Source organism: Strix uralensis, chromosome 9 (assembly GCF_047716275.1).
Source record: "Strix uralensis isolate ZFMK-TIS-50842 chromosome 9, bStrUra1, whole genome shotgun sequence".
In the NCBI taxonomy this organism is placed as follows: domain Eukaryota; kingdom Metazoa; phylum Chordata; class Aves; order Strigiformes; family Strigidae; genus Strix; species Strix uralensis.
The window spans coordinates 19175747-19193309 of NC_133980.1; the positions used below are offsets into that span (position 1 = coordinate 19175747).

Consider the following 17563-nt stretch of genomic DNA (forward strand, 5'->3'; position numbering starts at 1 on the left):
ATACAGTGTTTAATGCTTAATAGGGATACCAGTAAAACTGGTGATTATAAGCTTTCATTTTAAGAAGACTTCAGGTCACAGAATACAGTAAAGGTATGCTTCTGTTGAACATTTTTGGCATTTTTAGGTTTTTTTTAATAGACTGTTGGCAAGTCAAGACTCTTGAAATTTTTATGGGAAAACAGTATCAGTCAACAAAATAATCCAAACATATATATGCCACTATGTAGGAGTGTACCAACAGTGAAAACACAGCAAGTACAAAACTGCTATCCAGAGTGTCATAAGACTTAACAGCCTAAAGACAGAGATTTTCAGAGACCACCACTGGGATTTGTCACTTAAGGAGATACCAAGAACCAAAATTTTTGACCTTGGCTCATTGACTCTTCAGTTCTTTCTTGTGTTCTGGTTGTGTCAGTTTAAAATCAGCATGAAAATCATGCAAGACTTGGGCCACATCCATCTATTGTACAAATCTTTGATACTTTTATCATCATTAACTTCAAATCCCAACATACTTTTTAAGTTTATTGTAGGAGGAAAAATGCTAGGTTTATTTTTTCTTCCTTGCCAAACAGAAGACTCTGTCATTAGGGAAGACAAATTTACATTCCTGTTTAAAATAGCCAGAGGTGACACGAGGCTGTAATTTCATTCTGCAAGACATAGTCAAAGGAAAAAGGCCAGCCAGAAGGCCAAAGGTCAAGAGGACAGCAGTCAGTGACAGCTCCAGAAACGTTTGAATATCCAGATACCAATTTTTTTAAAAAAAGCCCAGAAAGAGGCATGGACTCCTTGTTTTTACTTGTGTAGGAGTGGGTATCCAGTTTTGCAGTCCTGGTTCTTGTCTGTGTCCTAAAAGGCCCTGAACTCCAGTCCCAGGAATGCAACCTCACTACGCAGTTCCCACATTCACATTCTTGTTTTCTCTGTTCCCGTTTGCTGCAGAGAGCAGGGTTGAGTCCAAATCTACAAAGCAAAAAGTCTAATACAATTTGCCACATAAAAGACTTCCCATAAAGTCCACTTCACTCGCAATTCTAAATATTAAAATCCAAGCTAATTTAGAAATCCTCCAAGCAGAAGTGATTTTCCTTGCCCTTAGGCACTTTTATGTTTCCCTGATGCAGGTTTTAAACTTCTTATAAGAGCTTTGAGTATCTCTTACCATCAATAATATCTGTCAGACCATGAAATCTCTTTTCTTAATGTTTATCTGTCATCATAGAAGTAATTTCCAAATTCTGATATAGAATTTTAAGGCAAATAATTACAGCTTGGTTGCTAAATCAAAATGTCTCAATTAAATGGGTACTGATTTACTGTAATTCATTCATCTTTACAATAAATGAATGAAATAAAATACAGCAGTCACAAGTTTTGAAGAGTCAAATAGATATGTGCAGTAGATATGTACTGTTTAGTCACTGGTATCCTGAAAGATAATGATTATTTTATATCTTCTTACCTGGTTTTAAATGCTATAAAGTGTCAAAATCAAGTTTCCCAGGTGATATGTGTCACATCCTTACATACCCCACCACTGTTGAAATTTTCAGTTACATGCTAGCACTGCATATTTGTATCTATCAGTAAAATTTATTGTTGGACTCTTACAGGGGGATCCAGGAGAAAAAGGGCCCCCAGGTCCTCCCGGAACTGTTGGAACTCCTCTGCTTCCTATAAAAGGTTATAGCTAGTTTTAATTAATCTTTCTGCAGTATAAAGTATGTAGGACCTATTTTGCTACGGTATTTGAAAGTGATCCCTAGGGATTCAGGGGACAGGATCCTAAATCATTATCTTCCTAGTGGCCACATTTTTGTATCTCACTGATTTAACTGGAGCTACATTAAACATACAAGTTTCAGATTAAATGTTTGCTTGAAAGATCTTTATACATACAGTCACAGCAAGATCTGCAGGACTATCCCTAGTTATTCAACCTAAGCATATTTAAGAAAAAGCTATGAAAAATAAGCTCAATAATAGATTGCTAATAAGAAAACCATCATTCCCATTGTTATTTAGAATTCCTATTTTCAGAATTGCCACAACACACAGATATTAGACTACAATTAAGCTTCCTATTATATAGCAGGGGTGAAATCCTAGAACTATTACTCCCAACAGAATACCTGTCAATCTTATTACCTTCCTACCTAAACTTCAGGCTGGGCTTTTACGTCCCTGCTCCCTTTATCCCCATCTTTATCAGCTAATTGGTGAAAAAGTGTGTGGAAGTTCTTACTTCATAGCAGGAGGCAGTGGGGAACAGCCAAGCCTGCTGCCTGGAAGGGATTTGCTTTGGCATCTCACACTTGGGGAACCTGTATTGTAAGAATATTTCAAGGGAAAACTTACCATAAATTGTATTTCTAGTGCAGCAAATGCTGATCGTGAACACAGAAGTAAGATACAACATGACCTCAGTTCAGCAGAACCTCCACATTAGATAGGGGCCTCATCCAAAGATCAATTAATTTTGTTTTCTCTTGGCTTCTGTTTCTGGCACATGCAGTTAAAGACTTAACCCCATGCTTAATATCTCAAGTAACATTTAAAGTTAATCATGTGCATGGTATGTGAGTGAATACATTCTTCAGAGAAAGGGGCCTTTAGCAGAATTGTTTGAGAACAGAACTACTACCAATATTTTGTTTTTCCAGTTTAATGAAGCCCTTTGTCTGATTCAGGTTTTCTTTATCATTATGTAATTGCAATTTTATATTCATTATAGAAATTTTGAAAATACATTTAAAAATTTGGATAATTTCAACTGGGATGATCCTGAAATAACCTCCGTCTGCACTGCCAAATGTGTATAACATGCAATGCACAGTTATTTTACATGCTACATGTATTCATTTTGGGCAAACACTTCTCTCAGCATTGAAATATGTAGCACAAAGATACTAGTACAGAATGACAAAGAGTTGAAACTGTGCCCACGAAATGGGCAAGAATCCATAGAAAAGTAACCAAATCCTCCCACCTTAAAATTAAATTGTTACACATTTTAAAATGTTTCATAAAGACAAAAGAAGTTATTGTATTTTACTTTTGTATATTTCCCAAATTAGAATTTTGGTGGCAGTTTAATTTAGATTTAAGCTGTCAGTTGCATAAGGTGTTCAATTCACATGTTTTTATAATTCTGTGTAGGTCCACAAGGAGATCCTGGATTTCCGGGTCCTGCTGGTGATATGGGGTCAGTTGGACCAGTTGGTCCTGCAGGCCTGCTAGGAAGACCAGGAGATGATGGAACAAGTAAGAGAAGTAGGGGATAAAATGTGAACTATATACCAGTAGGAGAGAAAGCAGCTAAAAGAAAACTGTTCTTTGTTCTTGCTTGATGCAAGTCACCAACAGTAAGGATCTGAGCTCTACAGAGAGTTCAGTAAAAATATTAGCTCAGTACTTAGTGGCAAAGAAAGAACCAAAATGCCCCAAAGAGTACATGAAGAATTACTAGAAAAGGAACAAAAACCAAAGCAGAATGCTACCATGCACTGTAGATCCATGGTATGCCTGTATCTGCAGTGGCGTGCTCAAAAATTCTATTTTGCATTCCAAGAAGATATAAAGGAGGGTGATGACGATGACTTTGCTGTGTGTAAGGAACTAGAATAACTGGGATGTCTGGAAAAGAGATAATGGGGAGGAGGAAAAAAAGTATTTGAATGTCTAAAGCAGGAGCCTCTTTTCCTGGGAATCCTTGAAAACCGAAACATTTAAATTTAGTCTTTGTTATATAGAAGCTCTTCTTCAGGACAGTTCTGAATGGTCTGTAATTTCCTCCTTCATATCTTGTAGTAATCATTATTATGAAGCTGTATGGGCCATATACCATTATTTTCTTTACAGGTCTGCCTGGCCTGCCAGGAGTAAGTGGGGCACCAGGACCTCAAGGTTTTCAAGGTGACCCTGGTTTCCCTGGAACAGGTGAATCAATCCCAGGAAGACCTGGATTTCCTGGACCACCCGGCCTACCAGGACAGCCAGGAAGACAAGGCTTACCTGGACTACCCAGTAGGTTTAACAGCAATTTATATGGCATGAATATTATTCTGCATATTAATAGATTCATTGCTGTTGTTGGTCCTACAGAAAACACAGAGGTGAAAAGTGAATTTTGACAGATATATCAAACTTTACATGTGATATAGAAAACATGTTTTTCCTATTAGTTATCAATCAGTGAAATGTCAAGATTTTCATAGTTTTCTGTGTGATTTAAGCCCACAAAGTAACATATATGAAAAATGTCCCTAAAAATATATCACCTGAAGTTAAAAACACAGCAAACTGGGGAGGAAACCCAAATCAGCATGCTTTAGTAAAGAAACAAGAGTCATAAATTTCTACAGTCGAAAAAGGAAGAAGTAGTAGCAATGAAAAAACAATGTGTCAACATCAGCTGTAGCCAGACTGACTCTTATGGTGTGATCTATAAGCAATGGCTTGTAAAACATTTCATAAAATCTTTAGCTTCTCACATAAGGATAGCAAGATAAGGGAGCGGACAACATGTGATCTAAGCTGTGGAAACAGTCAACCTGATTTATACTAGCTGTACAATTTGTTTTTTCAAAGGTATAATCTGTACTGACAGAGGGATCCCTGGAGAACCTGGAGCAAAAGGTCAGATAGGCCTTCCGGGAAGAAAAGGTGAAAAAGGAGAAAAGGGTAAGTATGCCTGGATAGCAACAATTTGAACATGAGACCTTTGCCAGATACATCAGACCTAAATTTGCAAGAAGTTTATGGTAACTTGGAGGATAAGGCCCATCAAAGTGTGGAATTAAATGGCCTGTTGGCATTGGGGCTTTTAAGTCAGTAGAGTCATGTCAGCGCAGCAGTTATTCAGCACTGTAAAAAGAGACTGATCTGCTTCACTCCTTGGGAGGACATAATGAAAGAAAATGATCTGTGCAATACTCACACAGAAAAGGAAAAGGGCAGTGTTATTTTTTGTGTATTCATTTTGCAACTGTTTTAATGTAATTTTGACACATTCATGTAGGAAATCAAGGCCTCTGCTCATGTAGTGCTGGTCCTCCTGGTCGCCGTGGTTTGCCAGGACCTCCAGGTACTCAAGGAAAGAAAGGACAAATGGGATACCCTGGAAGACATGGAGAAAAGGGCGACCCGGGCTTGTCTGGTGCAATGGGATCACCAGGGCTCCCTGTGAGTAGTTTTCATGAGCTTCAGTGAATAAATAACATCAAGTTACCACTTATGCAGGAGGCATTTCAGCAGAGAGGTGGAGGAACTGCCCTGGAAAACTATCTGAAAGCTTTATCTACTTTTGTTTATTACAGTCTTGTTGGAGGATGCATTTTATTAGCTTCTATCTGATTTCCCTTGCGGCAGTGGACAGAGTTTTACACTGAGGGACAGAATCCCATGCTGTGTTTGTGGGGGGTCAGGAGGCTTAGGAGAGCTGGTGAATGTTCATCTTGTTTTGTTTTGACTTGTTTTTACTTGTAGTTTTGAATACCCATTGTTTTTCTTGAAAAAATTGTAGATGCACAAATTGCTCCACTGAAGATGATTTTTCAGTTATTTCAAAGGAAAGCATTTCCAGCAAAATCTTATTGAGGCAAAAAATTGTATGATGTCAGCAGGTCAAGATGGATTTTATATCAACATCCATCTGGGGGCAGGGCCAAGGTCTGAAGAAAAAGGAACCCTTGATTTTATTGAGGCATTTCAAGTCATTTTCTTTACTCCTTTTTTAAAAATTAATTGAAAAGCTTAATTAATTTGATATGTTTAATTTATATTATGAGGCAGCCTGAACATAATGTAGAGTGCTTCATTCCCACAGAGTCTGAAAGGCATTGCTGTTTGTTAGTGTTTATCCCTTTACTGTTACATATCACTTTATCATCTCCCATTTTCAGCCACTATTCAGCCAAAGTTTGTTCTCCACAAGGATCAGCCACTATAGGCCATGCCTTGTCTCTCTCCAACATACATATTAGCAATGAAGCGGAAATGGAATAAAAAATTTGCCCTTCATTTAATAGTTCTTAGAAGGAAAAATTAACCATCAAAATAAAGACTTTTCATTTGCTTGAATAGCTTCCTTGCAATGTAACAATTTAATTTCAAGTTCCTCAAGAGCAGAAACTGAATGAACTTTCTGGTAGTAAAGATTCTGAGTACTGGAATCATTTGACAGCAGCACGTAATGTTAATTTTTTCCTAAGACCAGTTCATTTCAGCATTAACAAATCTGACATCCAGTTTTTCATGGAAAAAAACGATAAAGATTTTTCATGGCAAGGTGGGGGGAAGAAAGTAATTAAGAAATATATAAAAGATACCTTTAGGTCAGATGTGTATTTCTACTTTAATATTGGCAGTTTGCAGGATTAACAAAGTAAATTTGAGCTCAAGCACTATATGTTTACTGGGTCAATAATTTACTGGGTGATGCTTGTTGGCTAACTTGGTGAAACTAGCCATTACTTTTGGAAACAGAGTTATTTTCTTTAATGTGATTCATATAGTTTATCTTATTCCTCACATTGAGCAATAATTCAAAATACCACTTAATCTAACTGCTTCAGGAATACATTATAAGATGATTTATTGAACTTGCTGTGATTTTGTTTCACTTGTTCTGGTCTGGCATGTGGACTGTACATCCAGGATGCTGCATACCAAAATGATGTCAAATAGAGGGAGTTTTAAATATACTTCCTTGTGTATGAGAGCTATTTCTCTGAAAATATACATAGATGTGCTTGGCTTTATGACTGTTTTGGGTTTTTTGAGGTTTTGTTTTGTTTTGATAGCAGAACTCTTTTTCACATGAGAAACTGCTTAAAAGTTTCCAGAAAATTTTCTTTCAAAAGAAAAAGGAAAACAAAACCAAACCATTGTGAGACTGAGAGAAGGAGGTGGAGAGGCTCTATTACTCTAGTTCCAATAGTTTAATTGCAAGGTTTTCATTTCTTCTTTTCTTTTCTTAAAATCCTATTACCTGAGTGGATTATGTGAGATTTTGATCTTTTTGCTACTTTTGAAAGTATGCTTTAGCCCTTGTGGGTCTGAAATAAAGCTTGAAGCCTTGTCCTAAACACTTTGGTGTTCTTAGATTACTTAAGTAAGAAACAAGGACAAAGTAATCAGTTTGGAAAGAAATAATTCACTTTGATACAGAAGTGCTTTGGTCTAATGAATTTCCTACATATATACTTTTTCCATTTTTCTGCTCTCTTTTCTTCCTAAATATCTCATTCTGCTTTTCAGACACCAATAACTGGTCACTGGAACTTGAAGATCTAAATATTTTAACAAATAGTCACTGCTAGTTTCAGATACATGACATTTTTCAGAAGTCTCCTCCCTGTTTTACAATTGTCAGGATTTACAATCACATTATAAATTATATTTTCTCCACCTATTTCTTAGTGAAAGATTCTGAATAACAGAGGAAACCAGCTAAATAATACCCCAGTTTTTCAACCTTAGTGGCCTTCTATGTAAATTTTACATGGTAAAATATATTTACCCACATGTGCTGTTGCAAGATCAGCCCCTCACCAATGATAATATGCAAACCACACTCAGCTTGGAGAGTTGAGAGTACAAATCAGCATAAAGATACGGAAAAGTACTTCTTTTCCCCTCTAAACCTGTAAAGTCATAGATTCTTCTGACAATACCCGGTACGTAACTAGACATAGATAAAAATTTTATTGGCAGCTTTGTGGGCTTTCACTCAGTAAAAAAAGCACCACTTACCTACTGCCACGGTCACTTCTGGGAGGACAACCTCATCCAGCAGGCACTGCACGCCAGCGATTCCCCTCCTGGGCAGCCTCGGTGGATTGTGGGTTGAAGTCTGCATGGGAAGAGTTTGTGAATCGTTTGCATCTTAATATTCTTGCATTTACAGTCACAGCTGTATACAGCCATGGATCCAATTCTTCTAGCATTAAAATTTCTTACAGCTGTGCATCTGTTCATTTGGCAGAGTCAGGTGAAAAGGCCAGCGGCTGTTCACACACCTCTTTATAAGTCATCAAAAGACATAAGCATTTCTTTTGGCATGTTACTTTAATTGGTCTGGTTGGGGGAAACAATGCAAGAGCCAGAGATAAATATCTGATTTTCCCCTCGATTCCCACACTGATTTCTTGCTGGAGATAACTGACAACTTTTGTTTTGTTTTGTTTTTTGTCAATGGTAAGGGGACACCTGGTTCTGCTGGACAACATGGTGAAAAAGGAGAGAAAGGTGATCCAGGAAGAGTTAGAATAAAAGGTAAACACAAGTTTTTTCATTAGCCTTTTTGTTTCCTATACAATATCTAGGCAATAGCATGAGAAAACCATATTCATCTACTCTTTAATATTAAAGTCATTAGTTTGGTGAATTACTGAAGTCATGTTTATCCAAGCTGCTTTCTTGGTACCATCTTGCTCATCTTCTTCTCGCTAAACACAAGATCAACACAGTGTTTTGTGTTTTTTACTTTATAGTTGAGCCATAAAACAGTTTTAACAGCTTGTTATTAATGCTAACAAATGACTTTTCATGTCATGTGATTGATAGGCTCTCACAGAGGTCTGTATAGTAAAGACTAAGCAGAATACAATTAACATGAAAGCATGAAGAACTATTATTGTACAGAAGCCACCTCCTTAAGTGTCATATGTCAGTATCCCAGCTGTTATCTCAACTTAAACCATCAACATCCTTCTTGGGAAAAACTCAAAGTCTCAATGGCTATTCAGATTCCTGCTCCTATTTCTAAAAATTACTCTTGACCAGGCATTGAAGAGAAACAATAGGCCACCAGTTGCACAACTGAAATTCTTGTAATTAAATAGATCAAAACTTCTCCACAGTTACAGTTACGATTTGCAAAAGCAAAAGAAACAGAGAACAGCAAATTACAGCAATCTGATGGCAAAACTTAGAAATGCTAAACTAATTATTCAGACAAAAGATTGTCCATCTTATTGTTTGTGAAAAGTTAGCTTAGCTTTGGATGCCTGTGTTTGTTTACAGATGTTGGAGCAGGGCAAAACATTTGCTGTTTATTTGCAAAGGATTTCTTCACACAGCAAAATGAATCTTTGGGTTAGAATAGTTTTATTGTCCTTTATGCAAAAATTACATTTTCAAAAATATTAGTGCAAGAGAAATCTAGAGGTAAAAAAATTAAAAAAATAAAAACCTTTTGGGAATATTGATGCAAGTATTCTGCATCACATGGCATTGCTATATCCTGATTTCACTGAAATCCAGAATAAAACCCTGACTGATTTCAATAACAAAATATTTTCACTCTGTATATAGCATGAACAAAAGCCACATTCTTGTGGTGCCTGTAAACACGTCTTTCACAGAGAGACCCAAGTTGTTCCGTAAGATGTCCAAGTACATACTGCCTTCCTAAACCTAAAATACCTCATTAAGGGAAATGTAAATTCAGGAACTGGAAATTATCATACAGATATGATGAATGGTTACCCAGCATTTACCTGAGCAAAAATAAAAAAACCCAAAACTTACTGCAAATATTATACTTCATTTTTTTCAAATTGTTTTAAGGAATAAAAGGTGAAAGAGGTCCTAGTGGGGTTCCAGGATTTCCAGGCCAAAGAGGTAACAACGGCAGAGATGGGGAACTAGGATTGCCTGGGGAGAAAGGAGCTGAGGTACATCTGACTTTCTCAGATTTTTCTTCCATTTCAGTTAACATATTGTCTTATGAAAGGACTAGCTACCTAATGAAAAGTACCATTTTATTTCACATTCCTAGCAGATTAACCACTTCTATAATTTTATGTTAGCCTAGATGAAAAATCATAGTTTTTATCTGTTGAAAAATTATTTCCTTGGAAGTATTAACTGTTTATTTTAATATTCCTGAATATAATTTCTGCATATACTAGGTGCTGATATTATAGGATCAGGAAGGAAAAAAATCCACAAAACTTTACCCTTTATTCCTATTGACTTTGAATATTTAAAACTAGTATCATCCGTGTAGTCACTTAACTGTGGAAAAGTGGTTTCTCCAGATAATTCTCTAACATGGCTTTTGATAATCAAAGAGAAGAAAGAAATTAGGTCCTGTTATTTTTTTACCAACAATTTCTTTCTTTTAGGGCGATTCTGGAGTACCACTGCCGGGTGATAAAGGATTCCCTGGGGTTCCGGGACTTCCTGGGGTAAAAGGACAGATGGGATTGCCTGGTTTGGGGTTTCCTGGCCCTCCAGGAGTCCGAGGTAGCCCTGGGGACTTTGGTGATACTGGTAATGTTGGGCCACCTGGTCCAAAGGGCCAGAAAGGTAATTCTGAATGTTTACATTAGGAACTAAATAACAAAATACATGTTTGTTAGCATCCATTATGGTTTCACATATATTATATATAGTGTTATCCATTCCTAGTGAAAATCAGTTTTGGCAAGCTCAGTGGTCATGTGAAACAGCAGCAGACACTGGTGAGAATATGAGTTGCTAGGGGCCTTAAACCTGCAAAGTGCCACTTGCACACTATCAGAGGAATTATTTTCTGGAGTTAAGAGTATTCCTGAGTGTGAGGATTTGCAAGGCAATGCTTTTTTGCTGAAGGAGCTGGAAAATACAACTCATACATAAGGCTTGGTCTGTTTTTTTGTTTTCAAGAAATTCCTACCAAAATAAAAAAATGTACGCTGATAGCGTATGTGTAAACCAGAAATGTACATAGAATGGAGATGAAAATATTATTTCTTTCTTGCAACAGAGACTATTGTAAAGACAAATTTCTGAGTCAAGTAAAAAAAAAATCTTTGTCTTTACAGAATACAACTGTATTACAACAATTTGAATCATTACCAATATTCTATACAAAATAAGTGTCAAGAAAAGTATATTTTAAGATTCTTCATCAAACCTTAAGTAATACGGAAATAACAATGTGCATAAACAGTCCCTTCTCTTTACCTTTGCACATCTGGTTGGTTAGTTCCACAGAAATATTACAGTGAATGTTCAGACTTCATTTATTCTAAAATGAAATAGGCCAATTTCTTTCTCCCTCTTGCTTCAGGTGAGACTGTCTGCATTACATTACCATACCCTGGAAGTCCAGGTCCCCCAGGTTTTAAAGGTGTTCAAGGTATGTTTACAGATGGGAGAATTTTTCGGTTTAATTGAAATGGAGTTTTAAGTTGCTAATTAAAAAAAGAAGCTGTCCTAAAAAGGTACATTATTACAGTTTTTCAACAGATACATGTCTCAAAATGTAAAACTGCAAATACACAGGAATATACTCATCTAATAGAATCAAGGGCCAGACAGCAGCAGTTTGCATGATTAAGAGGTGTGCAGGCTGCCTCCATAGAAATGGATGAATGAAGGTAGCTTGAAACTCTGTCCTGCCTCAGATAAAATGCATGAGTCTGTAAAATATGCAGATGGCTGGCACTGGATAAGAACTAGAATATGTACATCTGGATACCAGGAAAAAGAGGTGTGCGAGGCAAAGATATGCTGCAAGCCTGTAATTTCTAAAACTGTATTGCTCATGGCAAGTTGCAGTTGAACCCTAAAATCTGAATACTTAGTACCATTACTTCAACTCATTCAACTTTATTTAAATTCAAAGAACTCATCCAGGAACTGGCAAAATGTTGCTTGTGATCATCTCCAAAACATTTGAAATACCCCAGAAAATTCTGATCAGAACAACTGGAGATACTGGATTTTCAAGCTGCTTAATATGGTATTACACAGCTCCTTGACATCAGTATTGTGGGTGGTAGCTAAAATTTATAGAGACATGAAAGAACAAGGATTAGTGTATTAAGCACATCTGCACCATTCCAGAAGCAGCATATAGCACAGGAGAATACAAGAATTTGAGTTAACACCATTGATTTCATGTAACATCAAAATGTTATAGGAGATTATTTTTTTTCTAATTTACTCTGGTGATTTGCAGTCTGCTGTTTATGGATTAGGGAGCAAGTCCATTTAGAAAAACAGCAACCATGTATTTGGTTGTGACTTGGGTGGTGGCTCTTGCCCATAATATGTTAGAAGCAGATGAAATCCACTTGTCTTCAGAGTACATGAATATGCATGGGATAAAGATGCAATACTGTTTCCTTAGATCCCACATTTTAGAGCTCTGTCAGTTTTTTTACATATTTTCTTTCTGTCTCCAGGACCAAAGGGTTTAAAAGGACTCCCCGGTCATCCTGGACTAAATGGCTTTCATGGGCAAAAAGGCCATCGAGGCAGGCCAGGAGCAGGAATCCCTGGGCCAGAAGGTGAATTGTGCTTTTCTGAATCCAGGAAACCTGCTGGTCAAGCCGTTATGCATACATGCAGGGTAAGGTAGCTACCATGGTAGAATAGAATAGGAAGGACATTTCAACGAAAGCTAATGGAAGAGGAATCTTTACCAGTTTCCCTTTCTTTCCTCCAGCATTGCAGGCGCTGCAGTAACCTGAAGTTCAGTGTCCAGAGAGAAAATATTCTCAGAAAACTGAGAACAATTAGTACTGTTTTAGCAAAGGGATTGAACTGGACAAGAGCGCAGTACACAGGATAGATGATGCTGCCCCAAAGAAAACCGCTGTCCTTCCGACAGGAATACTTACCTCCTTCGATCCTCATGTATCATTAGCTGTAAACGAGAAACCTGAATTTAATATATGATGTTATTCTTCTGTGCAAAATAATTTAATTCTGGTTAAATTTGCATTAGAATGTTCCATGGTTTTGGAGGGAAAAAACCCCCACAACTTCTGAATTATGCCCTATTTGAATTTAAAAATCCTATCAACAGGCTTTCGAGGCAAAGCTGGTGATCCTGGTGATGAAGGTGAAAGAGGATCTACAGTTGATGGTAAAAAAGGCCCTCCAGGTCCACCTGGCATAGATGGTCAGAAGGGTGTTCCAGGCGATACCACGTATGGTCCTCCAGGAATCCCAGGCAGCAGGGGACTGCCAGGACCCCCTGGTGCACAAGGAGCAAGGGGTGATCCAGGCATTCCTGGGCTTAGAGGTATGAGCCAGTTTTTATGAAGCATTTCCATGTGTTCAGAGGAGAAAATCTGAGCAAAGTCGGTCCTGATTCAGATAAAACTAACTCTTATCTGGATCCATAATAGTGACTGTGAAGGGTACACCCTGGTTTTATGTTTACAGTTAAGGTTGATCAGCCCCTGAGGAGATCTGCACTGCAGGAAGGGGAGGATGCCTTTACCCAGTCCATGGAGCAACAGCGCAGCTTCCTATTCTTACTACTGTTACCTGCTGCTTAGTGGCCATCTGTGCTTAGGGCCTCCCACTCTGCCACACAGATAGTCCCTGCCTCAGATCACTTACTCAAATCTGAAAAGAGTGGCAAAAGGTGGGAGAACACTCAGGGAGAGAGGGGTGAACTTGTTTGCCCAGGGTTATACAATATAATCATCAGTATCTTGGGCACTACACTCATCATTTCTGCAGGAAAGTTTTGCTGGTTGCTGCAGATGTCTCCACAGTGCCACTTCCTTCCCACTTCACGGCCAATGTTGCTGTTTCCTTTTATGGGTCTTCTTTTGCCTGGCCCTAAGCAGACACCCCCCCTTTCTGTGCAGGGAACACCTATCGAACTGACCCCAGTGCTGTGTAGCTGGTGCAGGCCAGTGAGCTCCTTCCATTCTGCTCCTGTGCATCAGAACCTAGCTTTTTGTGCTGTAAAGTTGTCCTCACCTGTAGGTGAGAGTTGAATTCACGTTTGTTCCTTAAAGAAAGACGCTCTCCACAACAGCCAATTCTAAATTGCAGAAAAGCGTAAGTTTGCACAAACTATGCAAAAACTAGATGTTAAGAAATATATTACAATAACGAACATGTAAATTTCAAAATTACAATTGGGAATTCTGAGGGATAGTAATGGAAGTAAAACATTTTACAATATCTTTTGTTTCCAGGACAGCCTGGTACCCCAGGATTTCCAGGTGCCAAAGGTTTTAGAGGCCCAGAAGGTGACACAGGAGCACCGGGCTGTCCAGGCTTCCCTGGTCCACCATGTGACACGGTGTTACCAGGGCCACCAGGACTCAGAGGTGTTATGGGCCTGCCAGGACCTCAAGGTACACGACACAGCTATAAGATGGGTGCTGCTCATTAGTGAGGGTGTACGTTACATTTTGCACATTTCCTTAAGGAATGTATAGTGTGCATCTCAGATGTTTCCCAACTTTTCTGCCCTTCCCATACGGTTCCTTAACTGGCCAGATCACAGTGTGTTCACTGTCAGGTAGTAAACAGAAGAGTTATCTCTTATTCTGATGTCCTGAGTAACTTAACTGAGCTCCTGTCATTACTGTGATACTTTAATCTTTCTTATTCTTGAATGGAAGTGTTATTTAGGGAGAGCTAGGAGACATATATATCAAAAGTATTTATGAATTAGTAGGGATTTTTCACAGGGTGCTTCTAATGATATGTCTCTTACTAAATAAATACAAGAAAACAAACATTTCAGGTGAAAAATCTAGGCAGAGCCAGCATGGTAGCAAAGTTTCCAAGTTATTTTGCCATGTTTGATGATGTTCATATTTATACCAAAATCTATCACTTTCTACTTCTTAGTACAATTGCTGAACCCTTTTCCTGCATTTACATACACAGATTAAAACTCTTTCTCAGGCTTACCAGGCTTCAAAGGTCAGAGGGGAGATAGGGGCCTAGCTGGGCCACCTGGAATCAAAGGTCTCAAAGGCTCTTCTGGCTCACAAGGTCCCCCAGGTCCTCCAGGCTCCCGAGGACTTCCGGGACTTCCAGGCAATAAAGGACCACCTGGTTTCCCAGGAGAAACAGGTATGTTAAACATCCCACAAACCACCTCATCTATAACTTCTCTTGTAGAGGGAGCTATTTCTACTGCTGTTAAAGCTAGGAAGTACTTTGCACCCTCCTCCCTTTCCAACTTTGAGAACAAGACCCTGCAAGAGGGTAGAGGCAATAACAACAGCATCCTTTGTTCTTTCTCTTATAATACAAAGGGATGGAAATAGTTTGATGCATCTTGGTGCATCCTGGTGCTTTACTTGTTTTACAACACTGACATATTTCCACGTATTATTTCCTGACTATTTGTAAGAGGTTGTTGTTGTAATATGCTATAATAAGAACAATATGCTTTTTGTTACGTCCAGACAATCTCCTTTAATGATGCAGTCTGTGACTGTATACTGATGAGTATTGGATTCGTGGAGAAGTAAGGAGAGGGGTCAGCAGAACTGCTACCTTGGGCGTCTGGAGGGTAGACTTCAGCCTGTTTAGGAGACTGGTTGACAGAGTCCCTTGGGAGGGAGGCAGTCCTGAAGGGCAGAGGAGTCCAGGAAGGCTGGACATTCTTCAAGGAGGAAATCTTAAAGGAGCAGAAGCAGGGTGTCTCCATGTGCCGGAAGACGAGCTGGCAGGGAAGACCACTGGCTTGGCTGAGCAGAGAGCTTTGCCTGGAAATCAGGAAAAGAGTTTATGAGCTTTGGAAGAAGGGGCAGGCAACTCAGGAAGACTACAAGGATGTCATGAGGTTAAGCAGGGAGAAAATTAGAAGGGCCAAAACCCAACTAGAACTGGCTACTGCTGTAAAAGACAGTAAAAAATGTTTCTTGTAAATACATTAGCAACAAAAGGAGGGCTAAGGAGAATCTCTATCCTTTATCAGATGCAGGAGGAAACACAGTGACAAAGGATGAGGAAAAGGCTGAGGTACTTAATGTATTCTTTACATCCATCTTTGACAGTAAGACCAGTTGTTCTCTGGGTACCCAGCCCCCTGAGCTGGAAGACAGGAATGGGGAGCAGAATGAAACCCCCATAATTCAAGGGGAAATAGTTAGCAACCTGCTACATGACTTAGACATACACAAGTCTCTGGAGCAGGATGGGATCACCCAAGGGTGCTGGGGGAGCTGGCAGAAGTGCTCACTGAGCTACTTTCAATCATTTATCAGCAGTCCTGGCCAACCTGGGAGGTCCCAGGTGACCGGAAGTTAGCAAATGTGACACTCACCTACAAGAAGGGCTGGAAGGAGGATCCAGGGAACTACAGGCCTGTCACCCTGACCTTGGTACCAGGGAACGTTATGGAGCAGATCATCTTGAGTGCCAGCACATGGAACATACAGGACAACAAGCAATCAGGCCCAGTCAGCATGGGCTTATGAAAGGCAGGTCCTGCTTGACTAACCTGGTCTCCTTCTACGACAAGGTGACCTGCTTAGTGGGTGAGGGAAAGGCTGTGGATGTTCTCTACCCAGACTTTAGTAAAGCCTTTGACACCATTTCCCACAGATTTCTCCTGGAGAAATACCCTGGAGAAATTTCTCCTGCCCAGTACACCTGGACAGGTGTACTCTTCACTGGGTAAAAAACTGGCTGAATGGCTGGGCCCAGAGAGCTGTGGTGAATGGAATTAAATCCAGTTGGTGGCTGGTCACAAGTGGGGTACGCAGGGCTCAGTACTGGGGCCAGTTCTGCATAATAATTTTAACAATGATCTGGACAAGGGGATCAAGTACACCCTCAGTAAGTTTGCAAATGACACCAAGTTGGGCAGGAGTGTTGGTCTGCTTGAGAGTAGGGAGGCTCTGCAGAGGGATCTGTACAGGCTGGATTGATGGGCTGAGGCCAGCTGTATGAGGTTCAACAAGCCTAAGTGCTGTGTCCTGCAGATGGGTAGCAACAACCCCCTGCAATGCTACAGGCTTGGGGAATGGTGGCTGGAAAGCTGCCCAGCTGAAAAAGACCTGGGGGTGCTGGTCAACAGCTGGCTAAATACAACCCAGCAGTGTGTCCAGGTGGCCAAGAAGACCAACAGCATCCTGGCTTGTATCTGAAAGTGTGGCCAGCAGGACTAGGGAACTGATTGTCCCCCTGTACTTGGCACTGGTGAGGCTGCACCTTGAATACTGTGTTCAGTTTTGGGCCACTCGCTACAAGAAAGGCATTGAGGTGCTGGAGCATGTCCAGAGAGGGCAGCAAAGCTGGTGAAGGGTCTAGAGCACAAGTTTTATGAGGAGCAGCTGAGGGAACTGGGGTTGTTTAGCCTGGAGAAAAGGAGGCTGAGGGGAGACCTTATCTTCTCTACAACTACCTGAAAGGAGGTTGTAGCAAGGTGGGTGTCAGTCTCTCAAGTAACAAGCGATAGTACAAGAGAAAATGGCAGCAAGTTGTGCCAGGGGAGGTTTAGTTTGGATATTAGGAAAAATTTCTTCACCGAAAGGGTTATCAAGCATTGGAACAGGCTGCCCAAGGAAGTGGTTGAGTCACCATCCCTGGAGGTATTTAAAAGATGTACACATGTGGTGTTCAGGGACATGGTTTAGTGGTGGACTTGGCAGTGCTAGGTTAATGGTTGGACTTGATGATCTTAAAGGTCTTTTCCAACCTAAATGATTCTATGATTCTATGAGTAAGTGGAGAAATAGCTTCACATTACGTCCAATACTTACAAAAAAAATGTGACCTTGGTCCCAAATCATCACTGGGTAACAGGCAAAAGTTCTGAGTAACCGTAGCAAAATTCTGTTTT

At 39.6% G+C, this 17563-nt stretch overlaps 1 protein-coding gene and 1 long non-coding RNA gene across 4 annotated transcripts in view; one reads left to right on the forward strand and one right to left on the reverse strand.

The window, feature by feature from the left end:
• COL4A4 (collagen type IV alpha 4 chain) overlaps positions 1 to 17563 on the forward strand; it is a 77621-nt gene that overhangs the window by 37188 nt on the left and 22870 nt on the right. For all 3 annotated transcript variants that reach the window (XM_074877670.1, XM_074877672.1, XM_074877671.1), the window contains 13 exons: positions 1623 to 1692; positions 3169 to 3273; positions 3871 to 4035; positions 4600 to 4692; positions 5030 to 5193; positions 8214 to 8286; positions 9583 to 9689; positions 10143 to 10326; positions 11072 to 11140; positions 12192 to 12296; positions 12818 to 13036; positions 13950 to 14111; positions 14671 to 14841. In XM_074877670.1, coding sequence (XP_074733771.1) covers positions 1623 to 1692; positions 3169 to 3273; positions 3871 to 4035; positions 4600 to 4692; positions 5030 to 5193; positions 8214 to 8286; positions 9583 to 9689; positions 10143 to 10326; positions 11072 to 11140; positions 12192 to 12296; positions 12818 to 13036; positions 13950 to 14111; positions 14671 to 14841 — 1687 coding nt within the window. The remainder of the gene's footprint in view (positions 1 to 1622; positions 1693 to 3168; positions 3274 to 3870; positions 4036 to 4599; positions 4693 to 5029; positions 5194 to 8213; positions 8287 to 9582; positions 9690 to 10142; positions 10327 to 11071; positions 11141 to 12191; positions 12297 to 12817; positions 13037 to 13949; positions 14112 to 14670; positions 14842 to 17563) is intronic.
• On the reverse strand, positions 14736 to 16172 carry LOC141947046 (uncharacterized). The gene is made up of 3 exons (XR_012630007.1): positions 16043 to 16172; positions 15271 to 15482; positions 14736 to 14820 (listed from the first exon to the last, which is right to left on the reverse strand). It is a non-coding gene; the product is annotated as an uncharacterized LOC141947046 (long non-coding RNA).